Consider the following 17798-nt stretch of genomic DNA (forward strand, 5'->3'; position numbering starts at 1 on the left):
GTCCAAACTTGTACACAATAAGTGCAGCCTAACTAAGGTCTTGTACCAGTTTAACATTACCCCTTGCTTTTGATTTCTTAACCTAAAACCAGCTACAGCAGAACTTCATTTGTACCATTAGAGAGCCAACTAACTAGTCAGCTCTAACATTAAAATTTAGACCTCCCCTTTTTGCTGACTAGTTCTGCCAGCTCAGCACTATTCTAAGCAGGTATCAGATTCAATCCAGTGCCTGTACAACAGTGCCCCAAAATAATTAGATGCAAGACTGAAGAGAACAGTCTTAGAAACATAATTGCAATAAGAAGTAAGCAGTATAGAACAAGGCAAACTGGAGACTTATATTTCTCCATAATTTCCAAGAATATTGGATTAGAATACGACCTGCCACAATAAAGCATTATTACTACAAACTCTCAAGGCTTGGCAAAATGGTCCTCATCCAGGCTTCATCCTATTGGCATTTGAACTCTCCTCCTGAATATAATGCTACCTGGTAAACTAAAATCCAGTAGAAGTCTTGCTAGATGCCTATCTTTATGAAAGCCATCATTCCTGCATTTTAAATTGCTACTTTAAAAAAAATGTAGAATTAAGCTTCTAATGTGAAAGAAATGTTTCCAACTCACGAAAAATGAGTTGATAGGATGTATTATTACAATAATAGACACAAAGTTAGTGTCAAGTTTGAACATCTGGGGTTGGTGGGGGACTTGACAGCTGGACAGTAATTTGTAAAGAATGTGCATAAATTCCAGTCTTTGCTATACGAGTACAGCTGACCAAACCACAAATAGCGATTAATGCAACAACGAAAACAAGAAACCCAGACTTCATTAAGGTTAACATGTGAAACAAGCAGTGACAAAAGAAGCGGAATAAGCTTGTAAATTCCAGCTGAAAACCTTTTGAAACTGCAGTTACGGATCAGAGCGCAGAAAAACCCAGACAGTTAAACACATCTCACAAACAAACAAACTACAATATCTATATCATTTATGAACTGGTTTCAGCTTTATGCAACATTGACTGCATTCCTGTAGATCCTATTCATTGGTCTATTTGAACTAAATTTACAAATACTTATTTTAATGAAATACCAAAATTGTGCAACATGTGTAAAGTACAGCTTACAAAACCTTTCTGCCATTTCCATGGGAATAAGGATATTTTAATAAATCTATTTCAGTTTTGGATGCTTTACTTATTTAGTTTATTAAAATATATCTTCTTTATGCAAGACATCCGATGAAATTGCCTTTCCAATTAAAGTTAAAATTCCTGCATCAGTGACAGGGACAAGCGAATTGGAAGATTATATTCAGTATGCAAAGTTTAGATTTTCCAAAACCAAACCAAAGTTGTTTTCGGAAAGAGTGATCAGCACATGGAATGGAATCCTGGACAGAGTAGTGAAGGCAAAAACCCTGGAATCATTTAAAAATCAATTGGATGCTGCAATGAGGGGGACTGCAGGGTGTTTATGGATGGATGAATTAAGATGGGATTGATAGACCTCCCCATCCATAATAGTCTTGTGATCTTTAAAAAAATAGGAAGCAAGGAGAAGAATCTAAATATCATGGAAAAGATTGGAATTTGACTCATTCACAGCCACAAACTTGTGTGAAACATTGGGGGAGCAGAACCAAGGCACACCTCACGGTGGAGACTATCAACTGCCCACCACCCGCTTCTCGCCTGAAAAACCTAGAATATGGGAAATTTTGAAGGGGTTACAGTAGCATAGTGGTTATGTTACTCAAATAGTAATCTAGAGACCTGGACTAATAATCTAGATTAACATGGGTTCAAATCCCACTGCAACAGTTTGAGAATTTGAATTCAGCATAAAATAAAATCTGGAAATAATAAAAAGCTGGTAACTGTAAAAGTGACCATGAAAAATGACCATTTTGTCATAAAAACCCAACTGGTTCACTAATATCCTTTAGGGAAAGAAACCTATCATCTTTACCTGGTTTGGCCTATATGTAACTCCAGTCCCACACCAACCTGGTTGACTCTTGACTGCCCTCTGAAGCCACTCAATTTGGGCAACTAGGGATGGGCAATAAATGCTGGCCTTGCCATTTATACTCACATCCCAAGAATGAATTAAAAAAAGCAAGTAACTTTACTACAAATGTAGTCAAACATTTGTAGCTGACTGTCAAGTTCTAGTAAAAAGCCCATGCTCTCCGAGCAAAGAAAAGGTAACCGTCTCAGATTGACCATCTTAACCCTGGGGGAACAGTTGCTCCCTCTAAGTTGGTGCACTTGGATTCGTTTCAACCCATTTAGATAAATTCAGATGTGTTTGGTTGTCTAGCCTGGCTCAATGCTTACTTTCAGTGAATAAAGTATTAGAAGATGAATGAAGCGTGCCCTTGGTTGTATTTCACACAGGGGCACAAACATCATTGGCCTTTTGGAAATATTAAGGTTAAGAAATAGAAACATTGTGTGGAATTTGAGAGTAAAGGTTCAAAATCGTCAGCCATGGCTCAGTTGGTAGCACTCTTGTTTCTGAGTCAGAAGGTCGTGGGTTCATAGACCCACTCCAGTGACTTGAGCACAAAATCTAGGCTGACACTCCAGTGCATTGTTGGAGGTGCCACCTTTCAGATGAGATGTTAAACTGAGAGGGCCCCGTGTGTCCTCTCAGGTGAATGTAAAAGATCCCACGGCGCTATTTCAAAGAAAAGCAGGGGAATTCTCTCCGGTGTCCTGGCCAATATTTATTCCTCAACCAACATCACTAAAAACAGATAATCTGGTCATTATCACATTGCTGTTTGTGGGAGCTTGCTGTGCACAAATTGGCTGCCACATTTCCTACATTACAACAGTGATTACACTTCAAAAATACTTAATTGGTTGTAAAGCACTTTGGGACATCCTGAGGTTGTGAAAAGCGCTATATAAATGTAAGTCTTTCTTTTTAAAAAAAATTGGTGGCATCTGGATTCCTTACGGTGCTGGCAGGCAAAACGGGCAGAATTAGCAAAATTACTGACACTTTCAACGGGTAGATTGAATAGTGGTGCCTAAAAAATAAATTACATGAAATGAATTTGCCGATGGTGGAAATACTAGCAGTTTGTATTCTCCATGTGCATTAATCAAGGATCATGGGATAATTAGTAAGCAGCAAATAAGAGAAAGACAACTGGAAAACTTTCAAATACAGTTACAATTCCCAGTGTTAATAACACCAAGATAATAGAAAGATCCCACTGAAATCACATATGCAACATTAAAAGCACAGAAGAGGAGCAGAGAGCATTAATGCCCACTCCCCCCTCCCACTTTGGAACTATTTGGATCTCAGCAACAGCCAATGCCCAAGGTGTTTTAGGCTCAATGGAGCACTTCTGAGTTAAGTAAGTTACCCATAAGTGTAAGAACAAATGTCTATCTTTTCTAGTGTGGTTCTCTATGCCCTTATTGAACAGTACTTCAACAACTTTTTGCACTACCGGTAATGCTAAAACCAGAGGATTGGCAAACAGTATATTTAAGAAATGAAGTGTGTTTAAAAGGTACAGACCTATTAAAAGTGAAACGATGAATTGCATTACCAGTTAAAGATGATATGATAATCAACTGAGGCTGGGGTTATACTGCACTCGGTGAGAGAGAGCCTCCTGGATGGAGTCTGTACCTCATGATTTTAGTGCACTGGACAGTCTCCTGAATTACACCGTTCCTTCTGTGGTTTTGTGTACCCAAAACTATTCTATAATGATTCAAAAATGGCAGTATAACTGTACCTTTAGTGGTTATATAATCCAAATCAATTTGCGTTGGGTGGTTCTGCATAGTGGACTTCAATACGTTCTGCGTCAAAAAGGTTGGACTCAGATTTTGTACAGGGTTAGTGCCTGATTTCAGTCGCGCAGTTACCGAGAAGCACCAGAGGCACATTAGACATGTATGAGTGTGCATATAGGGAGAGGCCAGGTATTTCCCCAGAGGGAGGGAAGAATATTTAAGCAAAGAGTAACCCTGGGCGCCCTCTCCTCCAAAAACATAATCAGAAGAGCACTGAAGATGGGCTGGAGCTGACTGTCTGCCTGTACCTCATTGGGTGTGTGATAGTGAGAAGAAGGGAAGAAAATATTTGTTAAAAGCTTAACCTGAGTTCAAGTTAGAATAGGTAAGAGGCCAAGAGTAGCAAACTACTAATTGCCACACTGAGCTGGCTGCCATGAAAATGGACACATAATGGAGATTGCTGGAAAAAGAGTCAATGACCTTAAATAAATGGACTGCAGGTCAGCAACTATAGGAAAGGAATGGGGAGTGTAGAGCAAAGGAACAAAACAGATAAATGAAGCAATCAGAGAAGGCATTTGGTCACTACACGCAAATCAAATTTGCAAAGTTGATGTTGTATTATGTCTGGTGTTCAGCAACAAGCTACCAATAACAAAGCAGCTTTGTGGCAGGAAAGCATGTAACTTTTGAGAATCAGATTCAGATTCAACATATTATTAGGGCAAGTGCCAAACATGGGGAGGAAAAATAAATTTAATGCCGGACTTTAACAAGAGTAGAATTTTGAGATGAGACTAGAGTTCAGGAAAATCTTCTGGAAAACTTTGCTAAAAGGCAGAAAAACAGATGAGAAATGGAATTTCTTTTTAACCAAAGATCTGAAGCTAAAATCTATTCCAGTGAAGGGAAAAAACATGTAGGGTTATGGGGAAAGAGCAGGGGAGTGGAGCTAATTGGATAGCTCTTTTAAAGAGCCGGCACAGGCATGACAGGCTGAATGGCCTCCTTCTGTGCTGCAACATACTATGATACTAAGAGATTACTGTCTTGACCAAGGTCGAAGTGATAATGGGGGCTAGAGAGGTACAAGGGAAATACAATGGCGGTTCGCAAGATTAAGGACTGGCAACAGATGAAAACGGTCTAATACAAAGAATGTTTGAATATTTTTTAAAATTAGAATTAGAGATAAATATGGGAAAATAGGGACATCTCAGGAAATTAAAATCAAACATTTTAGTTTAAGAGTAAACTGGTCTTATAAAGATGATGAACGTACACTCAGTGGAATGAGATGCCCTAAGTCTATGTCATCCCAGGACATCAACTTTACTACCACAGAGAAGTCCTACAACTGGCATTTTGTTATAATTAAGAAAATATTAAGTCACCTTGGACGTATACTGGGGGCAGTGCTTAATATTTGTGATTCTCTTGGTGAGGAGCAGAGCTCAATACAATCAACTGGTCAGGAAATCATGGGTCTGTAGCCCTAATAAAATAAAATCCTCGCTAATCGGGAATCAGCCTTTACTCACATAAGCTTTCTTAAGAGAGTATTGTTTCCAAAAACTGAGAATAGTGCTTGAGATATTAAGGAGTGCTAATTTATTGGACTTCTTCATGAAAATGGCTCAAATAGTAGGTTGTGATTAAACAGGTATTTCAAAAGGTATTTGGCTAAATAGAGCACAAGAGTGATTAACGAAGGCAATGCCTCATCCTTTAAAAGGAGTATTTGATATGTGAATTGATAATTGGTTCCACAATAAAAGCAAATAATGTGTGGCAACTGAGGGAACTGGATCATATTGAAAAGCAAAGGCTAATGGATATTCACAAGAATCTGTGCTTAACCCTCAAATATTCATCATCTTCATTAACAATCAAGAGGATCAGGTACATAAGCAGTATTCATCTATCTCTATATGACACTTCACGGTGGGGTACAGCCCATACTGATCACTTCTGATGGAGCTTTTGGTGTTCACTGCATTTCAGTGCACTTTGTATTCTGAGTGTTTCTGTGGCTATTTTTGTGCATCAGTTTATTTCCTGCCTGTACATTACTGTATCTGGTATTTTCGCACCGATCACAACTCCATTCACAAAAACATAACACTGGGCGTTGAAGTCTCCAATTTCTCAGTGAATCTTCACATCACTCTGCAGTGGGGCAGGTGCTCGTGTGTTAAATTAGGGCTGGTTTCATTGTTTGGCCTATTGCAAAAGTAGCGGTTGGTTGTATAGATATACTAGGCCTACAAAAAGAGAGGTAATTCTCAGAATTTACGAAGCGTTTATCAATGATTCATCGAGTACCAACTGTTTTCAGCGAATTATATTAGATAATCAGGTGCTGTTCAGTGAGGAGAACGTGGGTATCATGCCCTGGTGCCAAACAAGTTGACCTGCTCTGTGTATGTGGGCTTAATGGGTCAAATGGATGTTTCTTATTCCATTCTAATTTACTGGCATCTTTCAATGCCAAAGAAACAGTAGGTACCAAGGGGCAAAGTAAGTTCTCAAATCACCATTGTTTTGTTCAGGAGGACACTTTGCTGCATTTATTTCCCTGTATTCCTAAAGCATCAAAGAACCAGAGCCACTCTGTGGAAATGTTGACTTCCCTGCATTATAGTATAACTAGTTGAATTATGGTCAGTTTACTACTACCATAAACTAGGCTGAAATTGTCCAAAGTAATTTCACGGAATATCCCTGCAGTCAGCAGAGATGAAAGATTTTTTATCTGATTGATCTGAGCTCAATTCAAACCCAGGACTCAAAAGATGAAAGGGCAGTGTGCAAACCTACTACACCACCCAATCCCCTTAGATTACTGATTATATTAACGTTATGTATTTAAAACCATCAAAGCTCTTTACAAACCCAATCTGGATTGAAATCCCATTCCAAATGTTTTTTTAAAAATCACTTACAGCTGTTTTTTGCAATTTTGTAGTTTAGCCCAGATGTTGCTATGTGACATCAGCACCAGGGAGAGGTTGCAACTTCTCTCTCTCTCTCTCTCTCTTCCCGCCCCCCACCCCCCACCCCCCCCCCCCCCCTCCCACTCGCCCCTTTCCACTGCTGTCTCAGTCAGATGTAGCAATGAGGATAGACAGGACATTCCACAGTGCAGGTTTGGTCAACATTAGCAATTCTCATAGAAATCAGAGCAAATTCATGGACCATGAGATACAACAAACTTCGCACACTTATTTTGTAACAACTTGTCATCACAAATTTGGATTTCCTTTAAAATTATAAAAATAGACGTTCCTCTTATATCAGACCCATCACTGTACTCTGGTTGATATTAACAACAAATGGACATCATCAATTAAATCAGCCAAATGATACATCTGCTATAGTGTCCTGTTGAACTATACATTGTGTAGTGTTATATTTTCATAGGGCAAATCCTGTGCCAAACCAAATGACAGCACACCTACACAGAAGGCGCATTGTGCAAATGTTGTCTTTTGAATTATTTTAGCTTTATTAATTTATGGGTGTGAAATGAAAGGAAGTATCACAAAAGTACTCAAGCCTTTTGAGTACCAAGAAAAGGCTTGCATTTTACCTTGCATGTAATGTAAAACATCCTGTAGAAACTGAAGCCAAACTTGCACAGATTTTTCACAAACTAAACATTGTTGCAGGATGACTCTGCCAGTGGCTCACAGCTTGCACAACCTTAAAAAAACACCGTGCAGTTTGCCAGTATCTACTGAACCATTTTTTTCACTCTCTACCTTCCTGCCAGAAAGTTTTTCAATGAAAGATGGTTTCCTCTACAACATCTCATGGGAAACAGCAGTGTCATTCAAATTCAGCCATTACTCTCAACTAAAGGAATACTCATTTCAGTCACTGCGTACTCTTTGGGAGCAGTAACTATTAAAATCTCAGAAGGTGGACAAATCATAGTATCCAATTATACTACTTGCTCTCTGGTCCCTCCTGCAACAGCATCCCTAAGAACAGAATTTTTATTCACAGCTTCTGCCTTTTAATAGTGTTCTAGATATTATAGGAATAACTTTTGAAACACACCATAGATGAAATAAAACAAAAGGAAACTTATTGTAGTTGAAAGATCTCGATAGGGATAGATCCATGTATGACCTCAAGCCCGACTAGATAGAGATTAAAATTGATTTGTTACACATTACTGTGCATTCTCTGTAGTTGTGGCACAATTACAGTGGAGAACTGATTATAAGTGCATCGATTCTTTCTACAGATACTAACTGAGCTGCTGCATATTTCCAGTGTTTTTTTGTTTTTATATCAATTCAGCAATGTGTACAGAGGTGGTGAATGACATTACTGTCATGGATATATCTGAAATGGTAGCAGTGATAAAAAGTGCCTGCTGAGTTCATTGCAATGTCTGGGTGGAGGGGGAAGCTTAGATTAAAGGTGTTGCCGTGATATTAAAGTGAGCTAATTTAAGTCAAATTATTTACATGTATGGATATTTTCTAAGTGTTGTCTTTGACTACAGAATTTTTAAGTCCAAAGAGCAGACATTAATTTAGCAGCTTTAACACGTTAAAACGTCCCCAGGCACTTCAGAAGTGGCCAGGCATGGAGCATTAACAGAAGAGATAGGAAAGGCGATCAAAAGCTAGGTTTGAAAAGGAAGTCATGGTTGTTAGTGAGCCTCATGTGAGGCGTGACACCCCTATCAACAATTTTACCAAAAAAGACAGAGTATATAATGAACAATCCCTCTTTGTATATGCCAGCTTTTTCTCCAAAATTAGCGACAGAGAGAATTGCACCTCAGAGAGACACTGGAAAAGGTCTGAAATTCTCAGATGTGCACCTCACACAATCGAACAGATCACAATAATTCACATCCCATTGTCTCTCAGAAAACATCACACATGTTCATCGAGTCTCTTCTACACACATGCACGCACATGCAATTGTTAATTCCATGCACAATCAGATTAACAATGTGATTTACAAAAACTCCATCTGTAACCAAATCCATTGCTTTGTATTATAAGTTTAATCACTTGGTCTTTACATGTAGGAATCAAACTGACCCATACCTCAGTGAAAGTCAGGAAGGCGTAAAACCATGTGTAATAGCAAACCAGACAGTGAACTCCAAGACAATACCGTTCTAGGCAAGGAGCTTAATGTTTATATTTCTAAAGTCCTTTCAGCTACAGTTTTTGTATGGTTAAGGTTTTGATGCGTAGATATGATGGACTGAATGGCCTCCTTCTGTAATATGAACCTCTTTGGTTCTATCAATGCATAGACAGCAGGATAGTGGGATTAGTTTTGGATTGCTCTAGCAAAGAGCCGGCACAGACACGAAGGGCAGAATAGTCTCCTTCTGTGCTGTAAGCTAAGGTGCTACGGTAGACCAAAGTAGGTTACCAAAAGGAAAGTTGACCTCTGCATGAAGTTATAGATTTGTTTTCTAAAGATTAGGTCTTCTCATTGTGTATATATGTTTATATGCTGGGGCAAAAGTGTCAACTTGACTCAACTTCTGAGAAGGTCATAGATTCAAGCCCCACTCCAGGACTTGAGCACATAATCTAAGGTGACATTTCAGTGCAGTGACAGAGTGCTGCATTGTTGGAGGTGCCATCTTTTGCGATGAGACTTTAAACCGAGGTCCCATCTGTCTGTTCAGGTAAACATAAAATATTCTATGGCACTTTTTTGAAGGGAGTTCTCCCAGTGTCGCAGCCAACATTAATCCCTCAACCAACACCATTAAAACCGATTCATCTCATTGCTGTTTCTGGGACCTTACTGCACACATTTGCCTACAAATCAAGTGACTACGCTTCAAAAGTAACTCACAGGCTGCGAAGCACCTTGAAATACACCCTGAGGATGTGAAAGGTGCTATATAAATATAAGTTCTTTCTTTCTTTGCCTGTAGAAAATCAGTATTAGTTTATGGCTGGGTATCCAAGCTTTTGTTTTCATGGACTACATAGTGTGTAACATGGGGCCTTGGGTGCAACATATAAAGTTTAAGTCCATGCAGGTGTCTCAAGTTGCTAACATTGGCAGATCATGGTGATCTGATTTAGGATTTATCCACCAATAAGGCAATGGTGCTAAAAACAGTTCTTTGTAAACCTCCCGATCCACAACATTCGAACAGGACAAAGCAGCAAATCAATATGTATAAATAGAAAAATGGCCAGGGCTTCAACAGCTGGATAGCAAGGATTTGGGTGGCTCTAGAACTGCAGGTTGGCCACCCCTGGTTCTTTTAGAATTAAAGGTGAGGCAGAAATACTGAGTTAGCTGATCACAGTCAGTACATTGTGGGGAGCGGGGTTGTTGAAAGTGCCTTGGTGTTTCTCACTATGGGGAAGTGAAAGGAAATTAACAAGGATTCCTGCACATGATCACCATCCAGTGACCTCTGCTAGAAAGTGTGCATATGTGGATATCAGATGTGGATTGGATTGCCTCAACTGTGATGTCAGCACCTGCAGAACTGCACCTCATCATGAGAAGAGGGAAGAAATTGGGAGCAAATTACAGGGGAAATTTTAGGATGCTAATTTATTTGGTGATTCAATTATAAGGCAAATTGCCTCAAGACAGTTTGGGCTCTGGATTGACTCTAAACTGAGTTTTTATTTATATACATGTTTACATGTATTCTGTACAGGTGTTGCATGTTTTGTGTCTTGCAGGAAGGGTACATTAAGATTTGTGGTATGGTTGTGTTTGTGCTGAGAGGAACATAGGTTTGAGGCTTGAAACTCTTTTGTTCTTGGTCTTTGGTGTTCATTTGGGTTGGATGAGTCCTTAATTTAAGGCCCCACCTGCTTGTTCAGGTGGACTTGAAAAAAAACCTTGGCACTATTCAAATTAGTGCAGGGGAAACCTCCCGGTGTCCTGGTCAACATTTATCCCTCGAATAAAACCTCCAAAAACATACTTACTGTTCATTTATCTCATTGCTGTTTGTGGGACTTTGATAAGCACAAATTGGCTGCCACATTTACCTACATAGCAACAGACTACACTTCAAAAGCATTTCATTGGCTGTGATAACCTGAAGATGTGAAAGGCAGTATATAATTGCAAGTTTGTTTGTTAAGGTCATTGTCTTTGATTTTTCATCGAGTCACTTATTTTTTGGATCTGACAAACTCTTATCTATTTGTTTAATTGTGTCCTTTTCCATTAGATCCTGGAATCTTATTATGACTTAGTTGTAATTTGCAAAGCAAAACTATTTACCTGTGTAACAGTTTTTCTTAACTTAGATTTCTGTCAGTGTACCTCATCTCAAAGGAACAGTCTAGATGTCAGGTCTAAAAACAAACAATACACACTGCCCTCAGTTCAAATACGAACTATGACCCTTCCGCTAAAATATTTTTCGTATCTAGCACCATGCTGAGGCAAACAGTGGTGACCTCTATATTGTCAGTTGCTGGTTCTTTGATATAACTTCATCTTCTGATGGTGTGCTCCCAAAAACCTAAGGACAAATTTTATAAATGTGCAGTCCTAGCAAAATGATGGTGGTGGGGCCATGCCAACAAATTTCACGCTCTCTGTGGACAAAGCTTCCCACCTGGAGTACAAAATCATAAAATTTACCCTAGTGCAAACTTTGACATTACCTCTATTGACTGCCATGAACACATTGATAGTTGTTAAAACAGTCACTTTGCTTCCAAACAGAAATATTTTGAGCAGGCCCAGTGCCGTGAACGGCTAAGGTGTTCTTTTCAATTACCTTCAAGGTATTGTCATCCAGGAATTCAGTAGTGATCTGAATGACAGCACCTCCCAATCCTAGAAAGATACTCTACCTCCCAATCTAAACACTGATCATCTGCATGGGCTTCACTCCTAAGTGATGGGGCAGCTTTATAGCTGGGGTATTGATCTTGAGGTCGTACAGTGTGAGATTGATCACGTGTCATTCAGGGATTCTTGGACCCTCACAGCCAGCTACCAAGGACACACTGCTTACCTGTTTGAGATCCTAGGTTATCTCTTAAAAGAAGAAGAATAGATTAAAACTACATCGTCACAGTCACAGGCTTTTTTTTACCTCATACATCCAAACACTGAAAGGTCTTTGCCAGGAATCTTTCTTTTCCAGATGTAAGTAGGTATTGAAGAGGATGAGGTAAATATATCGTTCCAGGTACTGCAGACTTCGCAGCCGCAACAGCTGCATCTCCTTCTCCGATTTAGCTGTTTTTATCTGCAATGGCCAAAACAAAATTGCTGCATTCAGGACAGAGCAGAAACCAAAAACATCTGAGTTCATAACACTGACAAACTGTCTCCTGGGAGAATGTCGAAGAAACAGTTTATTAAACAAATATACTAGAAACATTTTCTCAGTGACCCCAATATCAACCAATGCCTGACCCTCCCTGCTGCTCAAGTCATATTCCTGGGTCTTGCATTCCAGCATTTACCCTGGGAACCCTGATGCACTGAAATGGGAAAGAAATGACTACACAGCAAACTTTGAGCCTTGACCATCTCTCACAATAAAAATCTCTTGAATTGCCTGGCCACAGCTGCAGACAAACAGTGCCTGGGCCTGCTGAGGCATTCACTGAGAGCCTATGTACATTAATAAAACTCAGAGCATAGCCCTACTGGCAGTTTCACTGCTCCATTTCTCAACATATCAGTCTTTTGACCTTCTTGTGCATAACACAGTGCTGCCTTATCCCTTTTCACAGGCAGTGCAAAATTGGAATGATTTGTTGTGTGGAAACTAAAATGATATGGGCTCCCGGTGAAAGCTTTACACATGTGAAACGTAGAACAGCTCCTTTTATAAGAATGTGGCGACATTTAAGAGACACAGCCAATGTTTACAATTGAAGCATTAAAACAGTGGTTTTTTAAACACTGTAGGACTATATGCCATTTCTTCAATGGGTCTAAAGTCCTGTATCATGAGGTGATGTTGGATTGCGTGATGCAATTGCATTTGTACCTTTTTCAACTATCTAATCAGTACCCACTGTATTGAACGGAAATTAATTCAGTTCATTCAACGACAAAGGCACAAACCCAACATTCATTAGACAAAATGTACCCCATGTAGACTCGCATTACCTCACACAGAGGCACAAACAAAATTGCTGTTGATTCAAGGGTGATTCCAGCTTTGGGAGAGTTGGTTTTTGATTGTGTTTTGAAGGATTTTTTCCCTCGAGCTTTGTCCCTTTCACTCCTAAGAGATGACAGATGCTAGAGTATAGTCCCAGGGTTGTTGGATGGCCTCCCATATCTTGAGCAACTGGTCATTCTTCACATGTGAGCCTAGACGGTGAATGTCACCGGCCTTCTGAATTGTAGGAGGGACATCACAGCTGAACCTCTCCCTGTCCATGGGACCCCTGAGGCCAGTGTATTGCCTCTTCCACTGCCCCAGCGGAGAACAAACCGGGGTTCAAAGCTGTGACCTTCCCGGGTATGCACAGTGTCTCAAAGTGAGGTACAGGAGGAATGAGACATATCATTTATGCATCCGAGAAATGACTCACCAATGTCACAATTCAAATCCAATGCAAACTTTCACAATAATAAAGTTCGAACATGAGGAAAATGTCAAAATTTGATGTGAAGTACTGTGAAAGATTTATTTTTAATCATATCATTTTAATGCATTTCTTCATCCTGATCCCAACATTTCCTAAGGTGACATCATATATATATATAATATAAATGACTTGGACTTGGGTGTACAGGGCGCAATTTCAAAATTTGCAGATGGCACAAAACTTGGAAGGGTAATGAGCAGTGAGGAGGATAGTGATAGACTTCAAGAGGACATAGACAGGCTGGTGGAATGGGCGGACACGTGGCAGATGAAATTCAACACAGAAAAGTGTGAAGTAATATATTTCGGTAGGAAGAACGAGGAGAGGCAATATAAACTAAAGGGTACAATTCTAAAAGGGGTGCAGGAACAGAGAGATCTGGGGGTATATGTGCACAAATCATTGAAGGTGGCAGGGCAGGTTGAGAAAGCAGTTAAGAAAACATACAAGATCCTGGGCTTTATAAATAGAGGCATAGAGTACAAAAGTATGGAGATTATGATGAACCTTTATAAAACACTGGTCGGCCACAACTGGAGTATTGTGTCCAGTTCTGGGCACAGCACTTTAGGAAGGATGTGAAGGCCTTAGAGAGGGTGCAGAAGGGATTTACTAGAATGATTCCAGGGATGAGGGATTTCAGTTACATGGATAGACGGGAGAAGCTGGGGTTGTTCTCCTTTAAGCAGAGAAGGTTGAAAGGAGATTTGATAGAGGTGTTCAAAATCATTAACGGTCTGGACACAGTAATAAAAAAAGAGAAACTGTTCCTATTGGTGGAAGAGTCAAGAACCAGAGGACATAGATTTAAGGTGATTGGCAAAAGAACCAAAGGTAACATGAGAAAAAACTTTTTTATACACAGCGAGTGATTGTGATCTGGAATGCACTGCCCAAGGGGGTGGTGGAGGCAGATTCAATCATGCCTTTCAAAATGGAATTGGAAGGAACAAGTACTTGAAAGGAAAAAATTTGCAGGGCTACGGAGTTAGGGCGGGCGAGTGGGACTAGCTGGATTGCTCTTGCAGAGAGCCGGCACGGACTTGACAGGCCGATTGGCCTCCTTCCCTGCTGTAACCATTCTATGATCATAATTTACAGCTGCAACGTGAAGTGTTAAAATGTCTGTTTGGCACAAGCAGCCTGCGACATATCGCTAAAAGAATGTGCGTCATCTACATGTATGAAACAGTTGTCTGAATTTATAATATAGTTTCAAATATATCATTGACCAAAATGAATAGCAGTAGATTACTGAATTCATCAACTGTAACAACACTAAATTGTCATTTGCATGGTCATTTTGACTCTGGTTGGTTGAGATTGTCAATAGCGAGTGCAGTCACAATGATTCACCATTTATCAAAACAAAACCTGGTCAAAATCCTGGAACTCCCTTCCTATCAGCAATGTGGGAGAACCTTTACCACACGGACTGCAGTGGTTCAAGAAGGCGGCTCGCCACCACCTTCTCAAGGGCAATTAGGGATGGGCAATGAATGCCGGCTTTGCCAGCGATGCCCACATCCCATGAACAAATGAAAAAAAATATTAGCTTGTTTTGTTCACAGCACCTCTCAAGCATTCAACACACTTGAAAAGAAAAATGATTTAGGTCACCCACTGTAGCTGTTTTGACCAGGTAGAATATCGATATTAGGATATACCAGTGACATTCACACACAAACACTTAACATATTTGTGCTACACGACTCTAATATTTGTATTATAATAATAATAATAATAATAATCAGCTTAAAATAAATGGATTAATGCCTGTGTAAAAATACAACATATTGTAGCATGAACCTGTCAGCCATTCGTACATGAACTTCACAGTTAAGAAATTCTATAGTTTAAATAAAGTCTAAAACTGGGAAAGTACCAAGATGTCTGGACCCCCTTCTTTAAAGCCAATATAAGCCACCTTTCAGAAACTCCACAAAACATCCCTACAGATTGAGGCACTAGCTAATGCCAGGCAGACAATGGGATTGAGTAACCACATACACCCTACTTCTGGCTAAAATCCATCTCCCTTCTCCCCTCTTACAGCATGCAGCCCTGATCCTGAAGCTGATGGTTAGTTCTTTAAACCTATGCTAATAACTCCCATATACATGCAAATATGGAGTAGGTAAGTATAATGTGGTGGATTTATCAACTGTTGCTATAAAGGCCGATTTTAATTTGGGGCTGGAATTGGGGGTGCAAGGGCTGAAGCAGGCAGCAAATCGTCTGCCCCCCACCTTCCCCCCCCCACCCCACTGGACCGTGAGGCCTGGGAGATTTTAACACCCGGGTCTCATTTACGTACCCCGACTCTGACTCTCACCTGAAGCTGGTGGGAATGATATCACAGCTGGCAACCAGGAGTCAAAATTGATTGGGGTGAGGCCCAGAAATGGGCCCTGGCAAAGTAAGTACAGGTCTTGGGGGGGTGGGGGACGTCGGCAAGTCGGCGATTAGAGGAGAGGAGGCAAGCCTGGGGCAGAAGAGGCCCAAGGTACTCCAGCTCCTTCTGACCCAGAAGGAACCTTTTTTAAAAAATGTAAAAGTCACGTACCTCGGCCTCCTGTGGCCTGGATCATAGCTGCTGCCAGGTTTGACTGGCGTATTGGAGACTGGGTCTTAGTTGAGCCCGTGGTTAAAATGGCGTGCGCTCCCCGATGATGTGATCGCAACGCGACACTGCCATTTGAATCAGGCCCCTCTCCTCTGGAGCGGGCGGGCTTCTCATGCCTGAATTTAGGCAAGTAAAAATGAGGGGACGGAAACACGGTGTGAACTCCCCCGCCATCTTATCCCCCGCCCACATCGTTACCGGAGAGGGGGTGGAGGGAGGTTAAAATCGGCCCTTTGGTATATCATTAAAATGTACCTTTAGGCTGCTTGGTGGTGGTGAATTATACTACAGTTTTCAGGGAGTCTGCCATACTTTGTGATATGTTCAGTACTCCACAACATGCTCATTCAACAAAGGATTATAAGTGAATGTCCACAGGAGAGAATAATCTCTACTCATACTTGAGGATTCAGAAACCCGTAAGAGCCAGGGCTTTCTGAAGGGGTAAAATTTTGCCCAAGATTGCCCTCACTGATTCCCGATGTTATAACTCAACTGGTTTCCAAAATGAGGTTCTTCACTGGCACCCTTAAATCCTAAATTTGAGTTTAAGTAAGAAACATTACACTAACAAAAAAAGGCGGGCAGAAGACAAATGATTAACAAGCATATATTTTTACATGCTTTTAAACAGTTTCTCTTTGGTGTCTGAGGAACCTTTTCTTGGTGAGTGCTGTGGCTCCAGACCGCTAGTATTACCCCTGCCAGGGGCGATTAAGGGTGATAAAGCACTACTGATGCTGGCACCTACAGTTATTGTTGGCAGAGCCATGTTCAGCACAAAGACCCCCCTCAGTAAAGATTCTGCAAAGTGCTCCGGAGAAACGTGTAGTGCACATGGATGGATAGTACTGGAAGCATGGGCCAGGGCAACTCCATGAAGTGATCTTGGTACAGATCCTATGGGTACTCTCACACAACCCTGATTGCACTTATCTCTGCTAGACTGTGCCCTAAACATGGTCAAGACCAAACTGTATGAAAGACAGAAAGAGGTCAATTTAGGTACTAGCAGTCATTTGTTTTATAGTTTTTGGAATCCTTCAATTAGAATACCAAGCACATGCTCTTCACAATATTTTGCTGTACTACATTTTAGTCCTTTCCCCTTTATAATTTCACAAAAAACCCAATTGGTCCATCAGGGAAGGGAACCAGCCACCCTTCCCATCCTGGCCTGCACGTGCCCCAGTCCAACACTACATGGTTTACTCTTAATGCTCTCACCGACATCACAAGAACAAATCTAAAAAAATTCGATTCTGTAAATAGGTATTTTTGGCAAAACTACAGATTTTATGGAGTCATGTCATTGTTTTATGTACTTTTACAATTTTCTTGTAAATAACAGAGGTAATCTTCCCACTCCCCATCCCGTAACTTTTTAACAGGTCCAATATGGAGCACAATAAGTAGCACACAATCAAAACGTGTAGCAAAGGTGTTTTGCAATATACAACACAAAAAATCATTGTGTAATTAGTGTGCAAAGGAAAGTTTCATTTTGGCTGGTTTTATTGTATTTTGTTTCTTTGAAACACAGTTGCATAAAGTGGTGTAAGTGAATGCAAAGACAACCCAAAATCCAATGTAAGGAAGGAAAAAGAACTTGGCTTCTGTCTGCAAAGTGCAGGCAGTAGAGGCTGACCTCTGGTGATTCTCTGAAGGAAGACTGGCTGGGAGGCAGGCAGCACTCTCCTTGATACACTGCATTCCTTTCCATTCACCTCGTCAACACCCCATCCCAATGGAGATTCACTCTGGACTTATTTAAAGTTTCACTTAATTTAACC

General features: G+C 40.4%; 1 protein-coding gene across 4 annotated transcripts in view; it reads right to left on the minus strand.

Moving 5' to 3' along the window:
- LOC137304153 (paladin-like) overlaps positions 1-17798 on the minus strand; it is a 222148-nt gene that overhangs the window by 39608 nt on the left and 164742 nt on the right. For all 4 annotated transcript variants that reach the window (XM_067972654.1, XM_067972656.1, XM_067972655.1 and 1 more), the window contains exon 19: positions 11861-12016. In XM_067972654.1, the coding sequence (XP_067828755.1) occupies positions 11861-12016 (156 nt within the window). The remainder of the gene's footprint in view (positions 1-11860; positions 12017-17798) is intronic.

Source organism: Heptranchias perlo, chromosome 36 (assembly GCF_035084215.1).
Source record: "Heptranchias perlo isolate sHepPer1 chromosome 36, sHepPer1.hap1, whole genome shotgun sequence".
Taxonomy (NCBI): Eukaryota; Metazoa; Chordata; class Chondrichthyes; order Hexanchiformes; family Hexanchidae; genus Heptranchias; species Heptranchias perlo.